Here is a 20,652-nt window from a genome sequence, read left to right as displayed (position 1 = left end):
TTAATGTATGCTACGCCATCCTTTTTCTTTGTTTTACAACATCCCAATAGCCAAAAAAAAACCCAACCTGCAGGCTCAGAACAGCCGGCCCCTGTGTGCACTTTGGACACCCCATGTTACAGCCTAAATATTGACGTAAGGATCAGTTGGTGTAAACTTTGATTTGACTGTTTTCTAAGTTCCTGCAAGCGAACAACAAAGCCACGGGCGATGAGATCGCAACTTCACTCAAAGAATTCACAGATGCAGTACTTGCAGTTGATGAGAGAAGTAACAGCAGACCGGTCAGTACACACACTCTCACTAATACTCAATATTAGGGGTGTTCCGATACAACTTTTTTTATTTCCGATACGATCCCTATATTGCACTCTTGATATTAATCCGATACGATATCCGCCTGAATCATACAAACTTGTATTATTTTGTGGTGTGAAGTGTTAGAAAAGATCGAGTGATATTACTCAACCAAAGCAATTATCTTCACATTTATTTGAGATCTCTATTCCCAAATGTATGCAATCCCATTTTCAACCCTGGACAATTTTTCACATGCTGCATTATGAACAAATACATGCACACAAGACAAAAGTGAGAATTAAAGTGGAAGAACTTCTGTTTTAAGGACAGTAAAATAGATGAAACACCCAGTGGTAATTATGGATGGGCACCAAAACTCTGTTCCTTAATAGTACTTGTGCCAACGTGCACAATGGTCCCCGGACTGAAATACTGAAGGAAGTATCTATTGTTGGCCCATTTGGGTGCTAACACAATTCACTGATATTAATGTAGCGTTCCAGACGTAGACACACAGAATCTGACACTCTTTTTACTTGTTGTTGTTGCTCTTTAGACGCCAACAGCAGTCATTAGATCCAACGAAACGCACATTTCATTACGACAACACAAACTTCCCCATTGTGCACAAATCACGGTTAGAATGAGCGAGTTGATTCATAAATCTTGAAATTCTGAACTACAACAATATAACACAAATGTGACTCAAAGGTTTTGTACAATGTTGAGAACGGACGGCAGGAAGGAATTCAACTAGAGATGTCCGATAATGGCTTTTTGCCGATATCCGATATTCCAATATTGTCCAACTCTTTAATTACCAATACCGATATCAGCCGATATATACAGTCGTGGAATTAACACATTATGCCTAATTTGGACAACCAGGTATGGTGAAGATAAGGTACTTTTAAAAAAAATGTATAAAATGAAATAAGATCAATAAATTAAAAACGTTTTCTTGAATAAAAAAGGAAGCAAAACAATATAAAAACAGTTACATTGAAACTAGTAATTAATGATAATTAGTAAAATTAACTGTTAAAGGTTAGTACTATTAGTGGACCAGCAGCACGCACAATCATGTGTGCTTACGGACTGTATCCCTTGCAGACTGTATTGATATATATTGACATATAATGTATGAACCAGAATATTAATAACAGAAAGAAACAACCCTTTCGTGTGAATAAGTGTAAATGGGGGAGGAAGGTTTTTTGGGTTGGTGCACTAATTGTAAGTGTATCTTGTGTTTTTTATGTTGATTTAATAAAAAAAATTTAAAAAACGATACCGATAAAAAAAATAACGATACCGATAATTTCCGATATTACATTTTAACGCATTTCTCTACATCAACATCTCTAAATTCAACAGGTACTTTTTTCCGAACACAGCCTTGTCTCTCTTTACAACACAATAGTCGTCAAGACACTTTTAACACCAACAGCATACTTTGTGCCTTCACAATAAAAACGCTGCACGCTAAATCCTGTCTGACAAAATAAGCGTATCAGTAAAATTGTTTTCACATACCGTATTTTCCGCACTATAAGCCGCCCCGGGTTATTAGCCGCACCTTCAATGAATGGCATATTTCAAAACTTTGTCCACCTATAAGCCGCCCCGGACTATAAGCCGCGCCTACGCTGCGCTAAAGGGAATGTCAAAAAAACAGTCAGATAGGTCAGTCAAACTTTAATAATATATTAAAAACCAGCGTTCTAACAACTCTGTCCCAAAATGTACGCAAATGTGCAATCACAAACATAGTAAAATTCAAAATAGTGCAGAGCAATAGCAACATAATGTTGCTCGAATGTTAATGTCACAACACACAAAATAAACATAGCGCTCACTTTCTGAAGTTATTCTTCATTCGTAAATCCTTCGAATTCTTCGTCTTCGGTGTCCGAATTGAAAAGTTGGGCAAATGTGGGATCCAAAATGGCCGGTTCCGTCTCGTCGAAGTCATCGGAGTCAGTGTCACTGTTGTCCAGCAGTTCTGTGAATCCTGCCTTCCGGAAAGCTCGGACCACAGTTGTGACCGAAATATCTGCCCAGGCATTTACGATCCACTGGCAGATGTTGGCGTATGTCGTCCGGCGCTGTCTGCCTGTCTTAGTGAAGGTGTGTTCGCCTTCGGTCATCCATTGTTCCCACGCAGTTAGCAGTCTAGCTTCGAATGCCCTGTTGACACCAATATCTAGCGGCTGGAGGTCTTTTGTCAATCCACCCGGAATGACGGCGAGTATTGAATTAAGCGCGTAAGCGTGTCTCTTAATGTGATGTTATGAGCTAGCAAATATAACAACTACACTACCCAGCATGCAACGATAGTGACGAGCATGCGCGGTAGCCCTGAGAAGCGTTGTTGTATGTGCTGGCAGTTAGAATGTGGTTATGAGCACGCTGTGAGTAAACGTTGAGAACTCAGTTAACACGCCTCGTCTGCATTACCGTATTTTCCGCACTATAAGGCGCACCTAAAAACCACAAATTTTCTCAAAAGCTAACAGTGCGCCTTATAACCCGGTGCGCTTTATTACGATTCATTTTCATAAAGTTTCGATCTCGCAACTTCGGTAAACAGCCGCCATCTTTTTTCCCGGTAGAACAGGAAGCGCTTCTTCTTCTACGCAAGCAACCGCCAAGGAAAGCACCCGCCCCCATAGAACAGGAAGCGCTTTAAGCAACCACCCGCCCCCGGAAGAAGAAGAAAAAACGCGCGGATATCACCGTACGTTTCATTTCCTGTTTACATCTGTAAAGACCACAAAATGGCTCCTACAAAGGACAAGGATCCGGTTCATAAAAAGACGCAATCTCTCCATCCGCACACGGATTACTACCGTATTTCACAGCAACTGATATTCCTGTAACCGCACTGTGGAACGGGAGCACGTACGGTGAATATTCGCACCACAGGGAATGAGAAGTCATCCTTCACTGTGGTTCTAGCTTGCCATGCTAACTTCCACCCATGGTGATATTCAAAAGGAAGACCTTGCCAAAAGAGACCTTTCCAGCCGGCGTCATCATAAAAGCTAACTCGAAGGGATGGATGGATGAAGAAAAGATGAGCGAGTGGTTAAGGGAAGTTTACGCGAAGAGGCCGGGTGGCTTTTTTCACACAGCTCCGAAGGCGAACACACCTTCACTAAGACGGGCAGATAGCGCCGGTCGACATACGCCAACATCTGCCAGTGGATCGTAAATGCCTGGGCAGATAGTTTCGGTCACAACTGTGGTCCGAGCTTTCCGGAAGGCAGGATTCACAGAACTGCTGCACAACAACAGCGACACTGAATCCGATGACTTCGACGAGGCGGAGCCGGCCATTTTTGGATCCCACGCTTGCGCAACTTTTCAATTCGGACACCGAAGACGAAGAATTCGAAGGATTTACGAATGAAGAATAACTTCAGAAGGTGAGCGCTATGTTTATTTTGTGTGTTGTGACATTAACGTTCGAGCAACATTATGTTGCTATTTATTGCTCTACACCATTTTGAATTTTACTATGTTTGTGATTGCACATTTGCGTACATTTTGGGACAGAGTTGTTAGAACGCTGGTTTTCAATATATTATTAAAGTTTGACTGAACTATCTGACTGTTTTTTTGACATTCACTTTAGCGCAGCGTTTTTTTGACATTCACTTTAGCGCAGCGTAGGCGCGGCTTATAGTCCGGGGCGGCTTATTGGTGGACAAAATTATGAAATATGTAATTCATAGAAGGTGCGGCTAATAATCCGGTGCGCCTTATAGTGCGGAAAATACGGTATTTATAATTAGACAGACAACACACTTAATAGGAGCCATTTTGGGGTCTTTACATAAACACACAAATGGAAATGAAACGTCACATATCCCAGCATGCACCGCGCGCTTCTTCTTCTTCCGGGGCGGGTGGTTGCTTACAGTAGAAGAAGAAGCGCTTCCTGTTCTATGGGGGCGGGTGCTTACCTTGGCGGTTGCTTGCGTAGAAGAAGAAGCGCTTCCTGTTCTACCGGGAAAAAAGATGGCGGCTGTTTACCGAAGTTGCGAGACCGAAACTTTATGAAAATGAATCTTAATATTTATCCATATATAAAGCGCACCGGGTTAAAAGCCGCACTGTCAGCTTTTGAGTAAATTTGTGGTTTTTAGGTGCGGCTAATGGTGCGGAAAATACGGTACATGTTTTGTTCACATTTGCTGTGTTTTGTAATTGTTTTGGTTTTGCTGTGATAATTAAGACAATATGTTGTGGGTTGTATTTTATATTAATAATTTTTTTACTTCACATTTTATTTACATAATTGAAGTATTTAAATTACCATTAAGCTCTACTTGCATGTCACAAAATCCTTAAAAAGATACATTGTTTTTAAACAGAATTCATGTTTTCTCTTTATTCAGTACTAATGCGGTATTAGTATGGGTAAAATTGTAAACACTACCCATCCTTAGAGGTAATGGTGAGATTTAACAACCCAAACTCGTTCAATTATTTGGGATTCAAGCCAAACGACGACAAACAGTCTGAGGTGCATTGAAAGTGTGTTCCGCTGTTTTTATGGCGTCACAAGGTAACACTACGCATTCTTAAATGCTATTACAAAACACAGTATGATAAAACGGTACAAGACTAAAAAAAACAGACATCAACACTTGCAATCGTGTACATTGCAACACTATACTCGCCAAACTTTAGATACCGGTACAAGATTTGTTTTCTTTTTTGTTCGGCTGCACAGCAATCAGAGCAGTAAACACAGTTCCTACTGCTCACTCTACTTGAATGTCCATTTGAATGTAATTGTTTTGTTTTCTTAACGTTCATCCGTTTAATAAACATTTTGTGAAATTAATTTATGCCAAAAAATGGTGATGTCAATTTTAAGCAACAAAAAATTATATTCACATTTTTGCCAGTATCCTGCAGCCTTAATCGCCACCAACAAGAAAGAGCTGGTTATAGGAACGTGCGTTATGGTCTAAATTCCATATTGCAATTATTTGCAATAAGGGTTGACAGTATCTTACCATATGTTCTTTGGCATATAAATTATAGTAGAATTATTTCAAAACATGTTACAAAAGCTATACCTCGGATCCTGTTTCTGTTGTACATGTGTACATTTATTTTATAAAAAAAAAAGGCTCCCACTTAAAGGGGAACTGCGCTTTTTGGGGAATTTTGCCGATCATTTACAATCATTATGACGTGACGGTGGATGTATTTTTTTTAACGCATTCTAGCACTGAAATAAACGTAAATAAAAGTCTGCCAACAGCGGAGCCAAGGGGAGGTCCTCTATTCCGCCCATAAAACACAATAGAAAAACATCCACTAACCACCAAAATACTCAATTTACATTTAGTGACTTGAATATTAACCAAGTATTAGTGATATTGTTATCATAAGCGCTAGTGCACACAAATTATAGCGGCGCTGTGATCACAAGCTTGTGTGCCTATGTTGACATGATCGACTGATTAGCTACTTCCTTGTTTACTTGCGCGTTAAACTTTATTCTAGATCATAAATCATGCCTCTCACCTGGCGATTAGAAGGACGAGGACCTATTCCAACAAGTTGGATAACTTCGACAGACAATTTAGACCCAGAAATGGCGAGAACAACACGAACAAACGCTTGGTTCCACCCCCAATTTTTTCATGGTGATTATTAGTCATTCTTCATTTAAACGGGAATATGTGAACATCCTATCAGTCGGCATCCTAATGACAGCAGACATTATACAGTAAGTGATGTTTTATTATGTTTGTTGGCTCTCAAAGTCTGCAGTGACTAGATATCAGTGATGTAGTTTAAAAAAGCGAACGTTGTGATGTGTTTTTGAAATTAATTTGCGCGTATGCTTAAAATGATAAAATACGTAAATATTATATGTTATTATAAATGTGCCCATTACTACATTACATATATACTCATATCATGTATGTAAAACCTTAATGGAGGTGTTTGGATGTTTTTAAGGGCTTTATAGGCAGAATAGTACGACTCCCATAGGTAGAGCCTATGGGAGTCGTTCTATTCTCCCATAGGTAGAGCCTATGAGAGTCGTTCTATTCTGCCTATATTGTAAGCAAACTTTTGATCGCATTTGATATTTAGAATGCATTTAAAAAAAACAAAAAAACATTGTCTTTCATAATGATTGTGAATGATAGGCAAAATTCCCCAAAAAGTGCAGTTCTCTTTTAAGAACTTTCAGTTTTAGTTGATTTTGGCGGCGCCAGTTGACCAAAGCGGTATTGTTTTGCCAGAAGGAAAACCACATTTCCCATGAGGACTAGCGCGTAGCGTTGTAAATCGTCAGAAACTACTTTCACGTATACCCGGTATACAAACTGACACGATAAAACCACAATGATTCCGTTTGACTGATTTTTCCACAATAGGAACCCACATTTTTACTAAAATTTTATATTTGCAGTTTGCAGTCATTGCATTGTTTTTACTTTATACAGTACTTTATAAAGATTTTTTTGCGTGGCTGGTTGTGTCAGTGTGGAACTGCGAACTATAAAGCGAGTAGCTATTTATTGCTACCATGCAAATTTCCGATTGTTAACATTAGCATTATCATTTTGATTTGAGCATCGAAAGTCACATACTAGTTTAGCAGGAACAGAGCCAAGGCAGCATCGGTCTGAAAACCTTCCTCATCTTTGAAGTCATGCCAGCGAGTGAAAGCTGGGCCAATGTTTATCCTTGACTGTCTTTATCAGTTTAGCTTCTCTTTTTTCTTTTTCTTTTTGTCATCAGACAAAACTTTTAGGTTTTATTTTGTTCTTTAGCAGCTTTTGTCGTAATAGCAGTAATTGCACGTAGGCGTTCGCATCGACTTCCATCTTTTCAAGGAATGGGGAAACGGAGGAGGGGCGTATGCTGCAAAGCAAGTCAGCACATTTGTAGATTTTTGTGTCGCAGGGTTCCTTCCACCCTCTTCAAAATTGCTAAGTGCCAGTGAAAGCGATACAGACCCCCTCAGGCCATGACAGAAGTGTCATTCAACTAGTTGTAAGTCGATGTTTATGAAGGTTGAAAAGTTACTTAGTGCTGCATTAATGCTGCTGATGTTTTGTATTGTGTCATTTCCGTTTGGATGTGCATGTTCAGAGTAGCAGTTGTCTTCTTCTCTCTTTTGGCACGTAATGACGCAAACTACGCCCATACATAACCCTATTACGTATGGCCAAGTATTGTTGTCTGTATTTTTTAGCTTGTATGTTAGCTAATGACTCCTCTCTGAGCTGCCACCTTAACGTGGTAGAGGAGTTTGCGTGTCCCAATGATCCTAGGAGCTATGTTGTGCGGGGGCTTTATGCCCCCTGGTAGGGTCTCCCAAGACAAACTGGTCCTAGGTGAGGGATCAGACAAAGAGCGGCTCGAAGACCTCCATGAATAATAAAAAACAAGGACCCAGATTTCCCTCGCCCGGATGCGGGTCACCGGGGCCCCCCTCTGGAGCCAGGCCCGGAGGTGGGGCACGATGGCGAGCGCCTGGTGGCCGGGCCTGTCCCCATGGGGCCCGGCCGGGCACAGCCCGAAGAGGCAACGTGGGTCCCCCCTCCAATGGGCTCACCACCCATAGCAGGGGTCATAGAGGTCGGGTGCGATGTGAGCTGGGCGACAGCCGAAGGCAGGGCACTTGGCGGTCCGATCCTCGGCTACAGAAGCTAGCTCTTGGGACGTGGAACGTCACCTCGCTGGGGGGGAAGGAGCCTGAGCTAGTGCGCGAAGTGGAGAAGTTCCGGCTAGATATAGTCGGACTCACTTCGACGCACAGCAAGGGCTCTGGAACCAGTTCTCTCGAGAGGGGCTGGACTCTCTTCCACTCTGGCGTTGCCGGCAGTGAGAGGCGACGGGCTGGGGTGGCAATTCTTGTTTCCCCCCGGCTCAGAGCCTGTACGTTGGAGTTCAACCCGGTGGACGAGAGGGTAGCTTCCCTCCGCCTTCGGGTGGGGGAACGGGTCCTGACTGTGGTTTGCGCTTACGCGCCAAACCGCAGCTCAGAGTACCCACCCTTTTTGGATTCACTCGAGGGAGTACTTGAGAGTGCTCCCCCGGGTGATTCCCTCGTGCTACTGGGGGACTTCAATGCTCATGTTGGCAATGACAGTGAAACCTGGAGAGGCGTGATTGGGAAGAATGGCTGCCCGGATCTGAACCCGAGCGGTGTTTTGTTATTGGACTTTTGTGCCCGTCACAGATTGTCCATAACGAACACCATGTTCAAGCATAAGGGTGTCCATATGTGCACTTGGCACCAGGACACCCTAGGCCGCAGTTCCATGATCGGATTTGCGGCCTCATGTTTTGGACACTCAGGTGAAGAGAGGGGCGGAGCTTTCTACCGATCACCACCTGGTGGTGAGTTGGCTGCGATGGTGGGGGAGGATGCCGGACAGACCTGGCAGGCCCAAACGCATTGTGAGGGTTTGCTGGGAACGTCTGGCAGAGTCTCCTGTCAGAGAGAGTTTCAATTCCCACCTCCGGAAGAACTTTGAACATGTCACGAGGGAGGGGCTGGGCATTGAGTCCGAATGGACCATGTTCCGCGCCTCTATTGTCGAGGCGGCTGATTGGAGCTGTGGCCGCAAGGTAGTTGGTGCTTGTCGTGGCGGTAATCCTAGAACCCGTTGGTGGACACCGGCGGTGAGGGATGCCGTCAAGCTGAAGAAGGAGTCCTATCGGGTTCTTTTGGCTCATAGGACTCCTGAGGCAGCGGACAGATACCGACAGGCCAAGCGGTGTGCGGCTTCAGCGGTCGCAGAGGCAAAAACTCGGACATGGGAGGAGTTCGGGGAAGCCATGGAAAGCACTTCTGGACCACCATCCGCCGCCTCAGGAAAGGGAAGCAGTGCACTATCAACACCGTGTATGGCGGGGATGGTGTTCTGCTGACCTCGACTGCGGATGTTGTGGATCGGTGGAGGGAATACTTCGAAGACCTCCTCAATCCCACCAACACGTCTTCTTATGAGGAAGCAGTGCCTGGGGAGTCTGTGGTGGGCTCTCCTATTTCTGGGGCTGAGGTTGCTGAGGTAGTTAAAAAGCTCCTCGGTGGCAAGGCCCCAGGGGTAGATGAGATCCGCCTGGAGTTCCTTAAGGCTCTGGATACTGTGGGGCTGTCTTGGTTGACAAGACTCTGCAGCATCGCGTGGACATCGGGGGCGGTACCTCTGGATTGGCAGACCGGGGTGGTGGTTCCTCTCTTTAAGAAGGGGAACCGCAGGGTGTGCTCTAACTATCGTGGGATCACACTCCTCAGCCTTCCCGGTAAGGTCTATTCAGGTGTACTGGAGAGGAGGCTACGCCGGATAGTCGAACCTCGGATTCAGGAGGAACAGTGTGGTTTTCGTCCTGGTCGTGGAACTGTGGACCACCTCTATACTCTCGGCAGGGTCCTTGAGGGTGCATGGGAGTTTGCCCAACCAGTCTACATGTGTTTTGTGGACTTGGAGAAGGCATTCGACCGTGTCTCTCGGGAAGTCCTGTGGGGAGTGCTCGGAGAGTATGGGGTATCGGACTGTCTGATTGTGGCAGTCCGCTCCCTGTATGCTCAGTGCCAGAGCTTGGTCCGCATTGCCGGCAGTAAGTCGGACACGTTTCCAATGAGGGTTGGACTCCGCCAAGGCTGCCCTTTGTCACCGATTCTGTTCATAACTTTTATGGACAGAATTTCTAGGCGCAGTCAAGGTGTTAAGGGGATCTGGTTTGGTGGCTGCAGGATTAGGTCTCTGCTTTTTGCAGATGATGTGGTCCTGATGGCTTCATCTGGCCAGGATCTTCAGCTCTCACTGGATCGGTTCGCAGCCGAGTGTGAAGCGACTGGGATGAGAATCAGCACCTCCAAGTCCGAGTCCATGGTTCTCGCCCGGAAAAGGGTGGAGTGCCATCTCCGGGTTGGGGAGGAGATCTTGCCCCAAGTGGAGGAGTTCAAGTACCTCGGAGTCTTGTTCACGAGTGAGGGAAGAGTGGATCGTGAGATCGACCGGTGGATTGGTGCGGCGTCTTCAGTAATGCGGACGCTGTATCGATCCGTTGTGGTGAAGAAGGAGCTGAGCCGGAAGGCAAAGCTCTCAATTTACCGGTCGATCTACGTTCCCATCCTCACCTATGGTCATGAGCTTTGGGTTATGACCGAAAGGACAAGATCACGGGTACAAGCGGCCGAAATGAGTTTCCTCCGCCGGGTGGCGGGGCTCTCCCTTAGAGATATGGTGAGAAGCTCTGCCATCCGGGGGGAGCTCAAAGTAAAGCCGCTGCTCCTCCACATCGAGAGGAGCCAGATGAGGTGGTTCGGGCATCTGGTCAGGATGCCACCCGAACGCCTCCCTAGGGAGGTGTTTAGGGCACGTCCGACCGGTAGGAGGCCGCGGGGAAGACCCAGGACACGTTGGGAAGACTATGTCTCCCGGCTGGCCTGGGAACGCCTCGGGGTCCCACAGGAAGAGCTGGACGAAGTGGCTGGGGAGAGGGAAGTCTGGGCTTCCCTGCTTAGGCTGCTGCCCCCGCGACCCGACCTCGGATAAGCGGAAGAAGATGGATGGATGGATGGTTAGCTAATGATGGCGATTTAGCCAAGTTTAGATACTAACGTTAGCCATTACCGGTAATACATTTATATCTTATTGTAACAACATGACTTCAATACAATAAATGTTTATTCAATATAATTACTAATTTTGAAAAATAAAGACATTTAAAACATATACAGTATAATTTCTGTTAATCCACTAATGCTAACATAAGGTAGGTGGTGGGGTTCTTGTTATATTTTTTGGTTTTAAAATATTAAAGCACTTCAAGCTATCTTATCAGTTAGAATGGCTTCTTGTCTCCTGCTCTCTCCAGCTTGGGTCGCAGTGTTGCATGCTTAACTTTTTCTCGCCTGCCTTGGGGATACTTCAAATGTAATTTATTTGCCACCATGGAGGTGAGGAATAGAAATTTACAGGCGAGTCTTTGCACTGTGTATGGACATACTTTAGCTGCGCTAGAGGAGGAGACAAAGCATTGACAAGGCTTCGTATGGAGTCTGGAATGGACTCACCATATTGGAGTGCTAATATTGGAGATTTGAGATAGTTTTATATAATCTAAGACTGGATTTCTTTGATATCAGACCGATATAATATCAATATCGGATTGGGACACCCCTACGCCATATCATACAGGTGAACAGCATTCTGATTAATGTACATTTCATAGACATAATAACTACATTACGCATTTCTTTGTGTATTTTTTTTCCCCCCAGATTAAACATCTTGTTGAGAAGAAAAGCAGTTTGATAAATGATTTTTGGAAAATCCAAATGAAAACTCACAAATGTCCCAACTGCAGGTAAGATTGTATTAGATTTAGGCTTGATGGACAGGGGTACAGATTATCTTTTATAGTTTAAGTTTAATATACTAAGATGTATTATGGTGTAGTATAAGTCAGGCTGCATTGTGCAGGTGCTAAGAAGACACTTTGTGTGCCCCTTTTTAGAAGCGGGCGGTTCGCAATACGACGTGAGCACAACAGTAAGCTGATTGTCACAATGCCCTCAGGAGTCCAAACCACTGACCTGGCTGGAGGTGAGTCCTTTTTAAAAGGCTTTTATTTGAACCCCAGGGTCACATTTTGCATACACTACTGCACTTTCTGTTGTATTAGTTTTAGTCAGTGCATTAGTGGAAATGCAAGTGTCCAGTAGATACAAATTAGTTCATGCAAACCGTTACTGTAAAGTGTAAGAACCAGCCTTAGAAGTAGTCTTTGTGAAGCTACAGTTTTTTTTGGAGTGGATGCATGTTGGAAAAGAGTCTAATCACCCAAACCGTCATTCTAAGTTCCCTTAACTCTCCTGGGGGGTTTCTTCTTTTAAAGGGGTCGTATTATGAGTTTTAATAAACATTTAAAACACTTCCTTGTATTCTACATAACACAGGGCAATTGAACTACATAATGAAGAGGTCCGCAGTCTCAAGAGTCTTAAGAGCTCAGGGGCAGGACATCGAAAATTGGATGTTTTGTCATAAAGTGCCTTCGCAGGTTATATTCCTTTGAGACTGCGTTTACTTAAACGCAAAGTAAACACATCAGCTTTCTCACTGCACTGTCAATAAATTCATTATTTTGCCCTCGCAACTCGTTTCCAGTGTGTGCAGCTGGACAGATAGTTAACAGCATGAAGAAAGTTTTGTTGAGGCTCGATGTTGCTTTTTTTCCCTCGGTTTAATTTCTTTACACTTGTTCCTTCATTTATGTGTGTAAGATTGAAAATATAAACGTAAAATAAACATTGCAAAAAAATAACGTTCATTGTGTCATTTAACATAGTCCATTGTGTATTTTACAAACATCAATTAGGTTAAGTGTTAATACATTCACACAATAAACTACAGATGTTTACCCATATAAAGATTAAACAACATTCACATTAAACATTGCACACAATGTATGTAACTCTTCACAATTAAACCTAAGGTCAGAGTCGTGTATAAAGAGAATACGGCCAACTAAACAGGCGCCATGACTGCTACCAAGTACCGTATGTGTGCAACTGTGCCCGGATGCATGCATTTCGGTTGTTCTGATGTTAGTTTTCCTGACAAAATAAACAAAAATAATAAGTCTAAATATAGTTCTAAACATACTCCTCCAGCTCATTAACTTACAATAAAACATGCTTTTATTTCGTGAAAGTATAATTTTGCAGCCGTATTCAACGGACTACTGTATATATTACATTCCTGCAGCGTTAAGTGACCAGCAAGCTCTAACACGCACCCGGCGGCGCAAAAAATTTAAAAAAATCCACTTAAAACCCTTCTTTTACCAAAATCTTCATTACCTTTTGACCAACAATCACAGAAAAATTGTGAAGTATGTCAACTGTGGTGGCTGACTCCAATGTATTTGTAATCACCGTATGTATCACTCATTATGGATTATTGTAACAGAGATAAATGCGTTAAAATGTAATATCGGAAATTATCGGTATCTTTTTTGTTTTGTTTTTTTAATTAAATCAACATAAAAACACAAGATTCACTTACAATTAGTGCACCAACCCAAAAAACCTCCCTCCCCCATTTACACTCATTCACACTCATTCACACAAAAGGGTTGTTTCTTTCTGTTATTAATATTCTGGTTCCTACATTATATATCAATACAGTCTGCAGGGGATACATGATTGCAAGCACACATGATTGTGCGTGCTGCTGGTCCACTAATAGTACTAACCTTTAACAGTTAATTTTACAAATTTTCATTAATTACCGGTACTAGTTTCTATGTAACTGTTTTTATATTGTTATACTTTCTTTTTTATTCAAGAAAATGTTTTTAATTTATTTATCTTATTTTATTATATATATATATTTTTTAAGTACCTTATCTTCACCATACCTGGTTGCCCAAATTGGGCATAATAATGTGTTAATTCCACGACTGTATATATCGGTTGATATCGATAGGGACGGCGTGGCGCAGTGGAAGAGTGGCCGTGCGCGACCTGAGGGTCCCTGGTTCAATCCCCACCTAGTACCAACCTCGTCATGTTCGTTGTGTCCTGAGCAAGACACTTACCCTTGCTCCTGATGGGTGCTGGTGCATGGCAGCTCCCTCCATCAGTGTGTGAATGTGTGTGTGAATGGGTAAATGTGGAAGTAGTGTCAAAGCGCTTTGAGTACCTTGAAGGTAGAAAAGCGCTATACCAGTACAACCCATTTATCATTTATTTATTATCTGTTGATATCGGTATCGGTAATTAAAGAGTTGGACAATATCGGATATCGGCAAAAAGCCATTATCGGACATCCCTAATTGTAACTGATCTTATTTTTGTAACATACTAAGCTAATAAGTGTACTGTTGTTATTTCCCCATATTTCTGCACAATAAATGACATATGGTAACACTGGCGAGCAGTAGAGAATTTAGAATTTATTCATTATTGACATAGTTATTGCCACTTTATGTTGTACATTTTTTTATGAGATTTCCAGTGCATTTTATCATCTATTATTACAATCAAAATGTGTTTTCTTCTACTCTTTCAATATCTACTCCGTCTATTTGCATTTGTGTTTGAATTTGTTTTTCTACTGTTACCAAATATCATTATTTTAGTTACTGAGATTCAAGGATAGTCTGTCAGCCATCTCTTTAATTTGTTGATTTCTTCTGTTATTTGTATTAGCTTCTATGTGTTCTGTCCTGAACAATACACAGACGTTGTCGTGTGTTTACCTTGCAAAAGACACTGTAGTTGGTGGCTCTCCAGTGTTGACCGCGAACCTTTACTTCCATACTTGCTTTATTTCTGGTTTGTGGGGAAAGCGATGTAAAAGCTTTTTGCATCTCTCGCGGGTGGAGCAGACCCATGCTGCACAACAGGGCAGTTTTACACGCCGAAAAATTAACAAGGAAGCGCTGCAGACACACAGCTTCAGCTCAAAGTTGTAGCAGTCATAGCGCCTTGTAGTCATGTGAGTGCCTTTTGACCAATCATTGAGGACATGCCTGAAACTGGGTTGGCAATATTCTCTCTCCATACATGACTCTGCCTAAGGTGTAGCGTTATAGTCCTCTACTGGTCAAATTTAGCACTACATGTATTATACGAGCTTTAAAGTACCAGTATAGTGGAAAAACAAGTTGTCTCTATATTGAAGGTATTATCATATATATCTGATGTTTGACACCAAAAGACTTCCAAAGTTTGAGTAAATAGATATGATCAAAATAGTATCAACCTCACAGAGATTCCCGAGCCATTTTGAGAGATAATGAGCGAGCCAGACACGTCATCACCAACAACAATGCAAATCATGCATACTTTGAGAGTCAACAACGTTATCTTTGGGGAAAAATTATGATCCAGAATCTTATAATTTTGATCTTTAATATAAGGAAGATAAGCTTCAAGTTCTCTTAAGATCTGCTAAACAGATCTAGCATGAGTGAACCACTAAGAATCATGTAGCAGTATTGCTAAGTGCTAAACAAGAAATACAAACTACAAACATTATAAAACGATAGCTTACTTTACAATGTCTGCTCTTTCTTTGATGACGACTGATAGGATGTCCATATCTTCTTGTTTGTATGAAAAATTAATCATGATCCACACAAAGGGTTAACAAAGAAGTCTCCCTGCAGACACTGTTTTCAGTTGTCTGCGTTTGTCTGCATCACCGGGTATCCATTAAATGTCACAGATTAACAACTTCTAGATTTATAACTAAATCTTCCTAATATCCAGATGAGAGGCATGATTTATAATGTAGAATAACTTTGACGAGCCGAGACATTACCCAGTTTACAAAGATTTCTGTCAACAAAGATTTGCGCCAGCCTGCGACACACGTTTCTAATATAGCTAATATAGACACTTTCATCATGTGTTGCTTTCATTATAAGACTTATATAAGGCCTTTAATTTTTTGCGGCTCCTGACAGATTTGTTTTTTGTATTTTTGGTCCAATATGGCTTTTTGAACATTTTAGGTTGCTGACCCCTGGGTTAAGCTAACACTGCAACATTGCTCACGTAGCATTAAATTATTCAATCGGGTTATGTAGTATAGTTATATAGCACAGTGCAGACAAAAAAAGACAGTTTAACTGTAATACAAAATAATGTATGTTAAACCCTAACCCTGTAACTACATGTGCCAGTGTCTTTTTTGCAAATGTCAATGGTCAGGAGGATACTACAAGCTAACATATCGTTACAAATTGTCATTATTTACTGTTGTTGAACTTACCGTTTCATTGTCTCCACCGTTGCCGTAAATTGTAGGAACTGTCTCCACGATTAGATGTAGTTTTGGGCAAAAACGTCTGTATATTTCCGAGGCTGGTCTCTTAGCCAGACTCTGTCACCGGCTACTCGTATTGCCATGTCCAAGTATGGTACATACTTTGTCACAAAACACAGAAGTTAAGCTGGCACATCTTACTTCTTTTTAAATGAGGCTGGAGTTTGACCTGTACTGGTTAATACGATCAATAATGGAGCATTTTATCTTAAGTGAAGAATACAAATGTTGGGCCCGCTCAGGCATCAAGTTACCGTGTATAGAGATCTCCGCTGACTTAACGCATTGGTAAATGTCACAAGTTGCTGCAAAATCCACAAAAACAAGTACCAACAGGCAAGAAAAGTGGGTTTTGCATAATATGACCCTGACATACAAACCCCGTTTCCATAAGAGTTGGGAAATTGTGTTAGATGTAAATATAAACGAAATACAATGATTTGCAAATCCTTTTCAACCCATATTTAATTGAATGCACTACAAAGACAAGATATTTGATGTTCAAACTCATAAACTTTTTTTTTTTTTTGCAAATAATAATTAACTTAGAATTTCATGGCTGCAACATGTGCCAAAGTAGTTGGGAAAGGGCATGTTCACCACTGTGTTACATCACCTTTTCTTTTAACAGCACTCAAACGATTGGGAACTGAGGAAACTAATTGTTGAAGCTTTGAAAGTGGAATTCTTTCCCATTCTTGTTTTATGTAGAGCTTCAGTCGTTCAACAGTCCAAGGTCTCCGCTGTCGTATTTTACGCTTCATAATGCGCCACACATTTTCGATGGGAAACAGGTCTGGACTGCAGGCGGGCCAGGAAAATACCCGCACTCTTTTTTTACGAAGTCACGCTGTTGTAACACGTGCTGAATGTGGCTTGGCATTGTATTGCTGAAATAAGCAGGGGCGTCCATGAAAAAGATGGCGCTTAGATGGCAGCATATGTTGTTCCAAAACCTGTATGTACCTTTCAGCATTAATGGTGCCTTCACAGATGTGTAAGTTACCCATGCTTTGGGCACTAATGCACCCCCATACCATCACAGATGCTGACTTTTAAACTGTGCGACGATAACAGTCTGGATGGTTCGCTTCCCCTTTGGTCCGGATGACACGATGTCGAATATTTCCAAAAACAATTTGAAATGTGGACTCGTCAGACCACGGAACACTTTTCCACTTTGCATGAGTCCATCTTAGATGATCTCGGGCCCAGAGAAGCCGGCGGCGTTTCTGGATGTTGTTGATAAATGGCTTTCGCTTTGCATAGTAGAGCTTTAACTTGCACTTACAGATGTAGCGACAAACTGTATTTAGTGACAGTGGTTTTCTGAAGTGTTCCTGAGCCCATGTGGTGATATCCTTTAAAGATTGATGTCGGTTTTTGATACAGTGCCGTCTGAGGGATCGAAGGTCACGGTCATGCAATGTTGGTTTCCGGCCATGCCGCTTACGTGGAGTGATTTCTCCAGATTCTCTGAACCTTTTGATGATATTATGGACCGTAGATGTTGAAATCCCTAAATTTTTTGCAATTGCACTTTGAGAAACGTTCTTAAACTGTTTGACTATTTGCTCACGCAGTTGTGGGCAAAGGGGTGTACCTTGCCCCATCCTTTCTTGTGAAAGACTGAGCATTTTTTGGGAAGCTGTTTTTATACCTAATCATGGCACCCACCTGTTCCCAATTAGCCTGTTCACCTGTGGGATGTTCCAAGTAAGTGTTTGATGAGCATTCCTCAACTTTATCAGTATTTATTGCCACCTTTCCCAACTTCTTTGTCAGGTGTTGCTGGCATCAAATTCTAAAGTTAATGATTATTTGCAAAAAAAAAAAATGTTTATCAGTTTGAACATCAAATATGTTGTCTTTGTAGCATATTCAACTGAATATGGGTTGAAAATGATTTGCAAATCATTGTATTCCTTTTATATTTACATCTAACACAATTTCCCAACTCATATGGAAACGGGGTTTGTATATGCTCCAGGCCTCTATGATCCTGGCCAGGATAAGTGGTATAGAAATAAAAGGTAATATGCTGTAGATAGTAAACAGTTATTTGCTGGTGCATTGTAGATGACCTGATGGCTGGAAAGAGAGTCTACCTGACTGCAAGTACTGCCAGAGAACACACCAACATACTGTGGGAGAATGAAGGTAAGGCATCAGAATCAGTGGGTTTTTTTTGTTTTGGAGCGAGGCAGTTGAACCTTTTCAAGGATTGGAATCTTCCAGGACAATGTTGAACTCCAATTCCTTTGGCTTAAAAAACACTTTCTCAGTAGTATGTAATGGAAACAAGTACATGTTTTGCGGGTTAGCTCGATATTTTCCTTCATTAATCAAATGCGTTAGTACCTTAATGTTGACAGCTGAAAAATATATATTGTTTAACAATTTATTTCCCATTAGTTTCTTTTAGTACAAAATATGATCTCAGGGCATTCAATCGATTGCAACTGGACTGTTTGGTTTGTCTTAAAAATGTTTCTTCATCAGTTCATGTTCAAAGACTGATTGGTCAGATCTACTCTTGTACTTAGATTGGTCAGATCTAGTTTAGCGGCTGGTGCCAAAACCCCAAATATTTATACTCTAAAACAAGGAGGGTGTGCCTGGGCAAGAATGGACTCGCTCTATCGTAGTGAGAAAAACAACTGTTTAGATGCAAACCTATTGTCAAAGCCAACGACGTCGTTGAAGTGTAATCTCCCCTTGTAGCATTGAGGTGTTGTGTGGCACAACGATCGCTGTGGATCGACTACTACCAGTACAAAATAGTCGGAATCCCCGACGTTAGCATTCCATTCAGTTGTAAACAAATAGCACATATGGCATTCTGGTCACTTTCTGTGACCAGAATGTTTCTAACTTCTGTTATTTGTTGGAGGCTAAATTGCAGAGTATTTTAGGAATGGTTGAACGGACAGTGTTGTATGTGGGAGACAGGTGGTGTCGCAGACCACCTCCTCTGTTCAGGGATGGTTTTTCAACATTGACATAGATGGCTTCTCTCAGTCCTCTTTCGTACCATCCGTCCTCCAGAATCTGTACATTTTTGTTCACAAAGGAGTTCGGTTTCTCTCTGAGGTGCATCTAAATCTATGAGCATGAACGGATGAAGCCAACTGAGGTATCGGCACCAGCCGCAAGACTAGATCTGACCAATCTATTCCAGTTTGTTCAACTGAGTCGAGAGTCCGACTTATCAATTCCATGTTTTAGATGTTTAGATTTTGGACGACAGCGCAGATTTAGATTTTGGAGGAGTCCTAATTCCTAATATCCGTCCGATAATTAGCGTGGACCCTTAGTAATAAGTACAATATGTACAGTATAAACATTTTGTAGGGCTCAACAAAAGACAAGACTGGTACAATTAACTTAATAGCAAAGGCTACTTCCTGACTATGGCAACACACTTAAGACAAACTGAAATGAATGCATACTGGCAAATGAGACTCAGAATTGTAAGACAACAATATATTATAACAGGACACTGTTTAAAGTTAAATAGAAAAATGAGGATTTATTAATAAGCAAATGAACATTTGTTATCACAAGAACACACTAGGGTTGTACGGTATACCCTACATATATACTGCGGTACTAAAGAATTAAAAACGACACTAAGCACCCTTTAAAAAAATAACGGTAACTTTTCCCCACCCACATGCTGACGTGTGGTGGTGACGTACAGAGCCAAGGCGCATGATGTTGAGTGTGTCAAAACGCACAAGCAAACACTGCGGGGAAAAGAATAATGGCTAAAAAACGCATTTCCACTGGTTAAAGAGTGCGTGAAGCACAATATGGAGGTATTTGGGCTTCAAAACTATCGGTAAATGTGAAGCTATAAACACGACAAGCGCTGCTTTTAAAACATGCCTCGCCAAAGGTGGCATTACAGTATTACCACCTAAGCTTCAAACTTAGGTAAACATTTAAATAATAAGCATTCATATCTGCACAATGAGTTTACAAAGTGACAGGTAATAATGTAATTAACTAGGTCTCCTGCTGTGCACAGACCTATACGTAGACGCGCACACAGCTGCACGGCTTGTTTCCAATTATTAGCGCAGTCCAAACCGCATAACTGGATTATGTTACAAATTCCTACAATTTTTGTTTCATCATTAACAATGTGTGTTTTAACTGCTACATGTCTTATCTATGTAGTTTTATCCATAGTATTGTTTTTAGTATTTACTAATGATTGTATTTGTCTTAAAGCCAGACCAAGAGTGGCAACCATAAATCATGAAGCATTTAATACAATGTCAATAAAGCTTTCTATTCTATCCTAAATTATGGCAGGCTATATGTAATATATAAACTTGTAAATTGTTTGTTTGAGTGCAATAAGAAAAGTGTGTTTAATGCATTTTTATTTCAATCTTGTAAAAAATGTTTGTGAGTGCAACAAGAAACATATGTTTAATGTATTGTAAGATTTTCTGTTAAAATGAAGCCAATAATGATATTTTTTTGGTCCTCTTAA

General features: G+C 41.6%; 1 protein-coding gene across 1 annotated transcript in view; it reads left to right on the top strand.

Moving 5' to 3' along the window:
- polr1a (RNA polymerase I subunit A) overlaps positions 1–20,652 on the top strand; it is a 76,243-nt gene that overhangs the window by 4,822 nt on the left and 50,769 nt on the right. The window contains exons 5-8 of the mRNA XM_061979562.2: positions 180–284; positions 11,585–11,670; positions 11,821–11,909; positions 18,225–18,305. Of these exons, the coding sequence (XP_061835546.1) occupies positions 180–284; positions 11,585–11,670; positions 11,821–11,909; positions 18,225–18,305 (361 nt within the window). The remainder of the gene's footprint in view (positions 1–179; positions 285–11,584; positions 11,671–11,820; positions 11,910–18,224; positions 18,306–20,652) is intronic.

The sequence above is a fragment of the Nerophis lumbriciformis genome, linkage group LG19 (assembly GCF_033978685.3).
Source record: "Nerophis lumbriciformis linkage group LG19, RoL_Nlum_v2.1, whole genome shotgun sequence".
NCBI lineage: Eukaryota > Metazoa > Chordata > Actinopteri > Syngnathiformes > Syngnathidae > Nerophis > Nerophis lumbriciformis.
The sequence above is the reverse complement of the archived record's forward strand: the minus strand, read 5'-3'. Positions and strand labels throughout refer to the sequence as shown.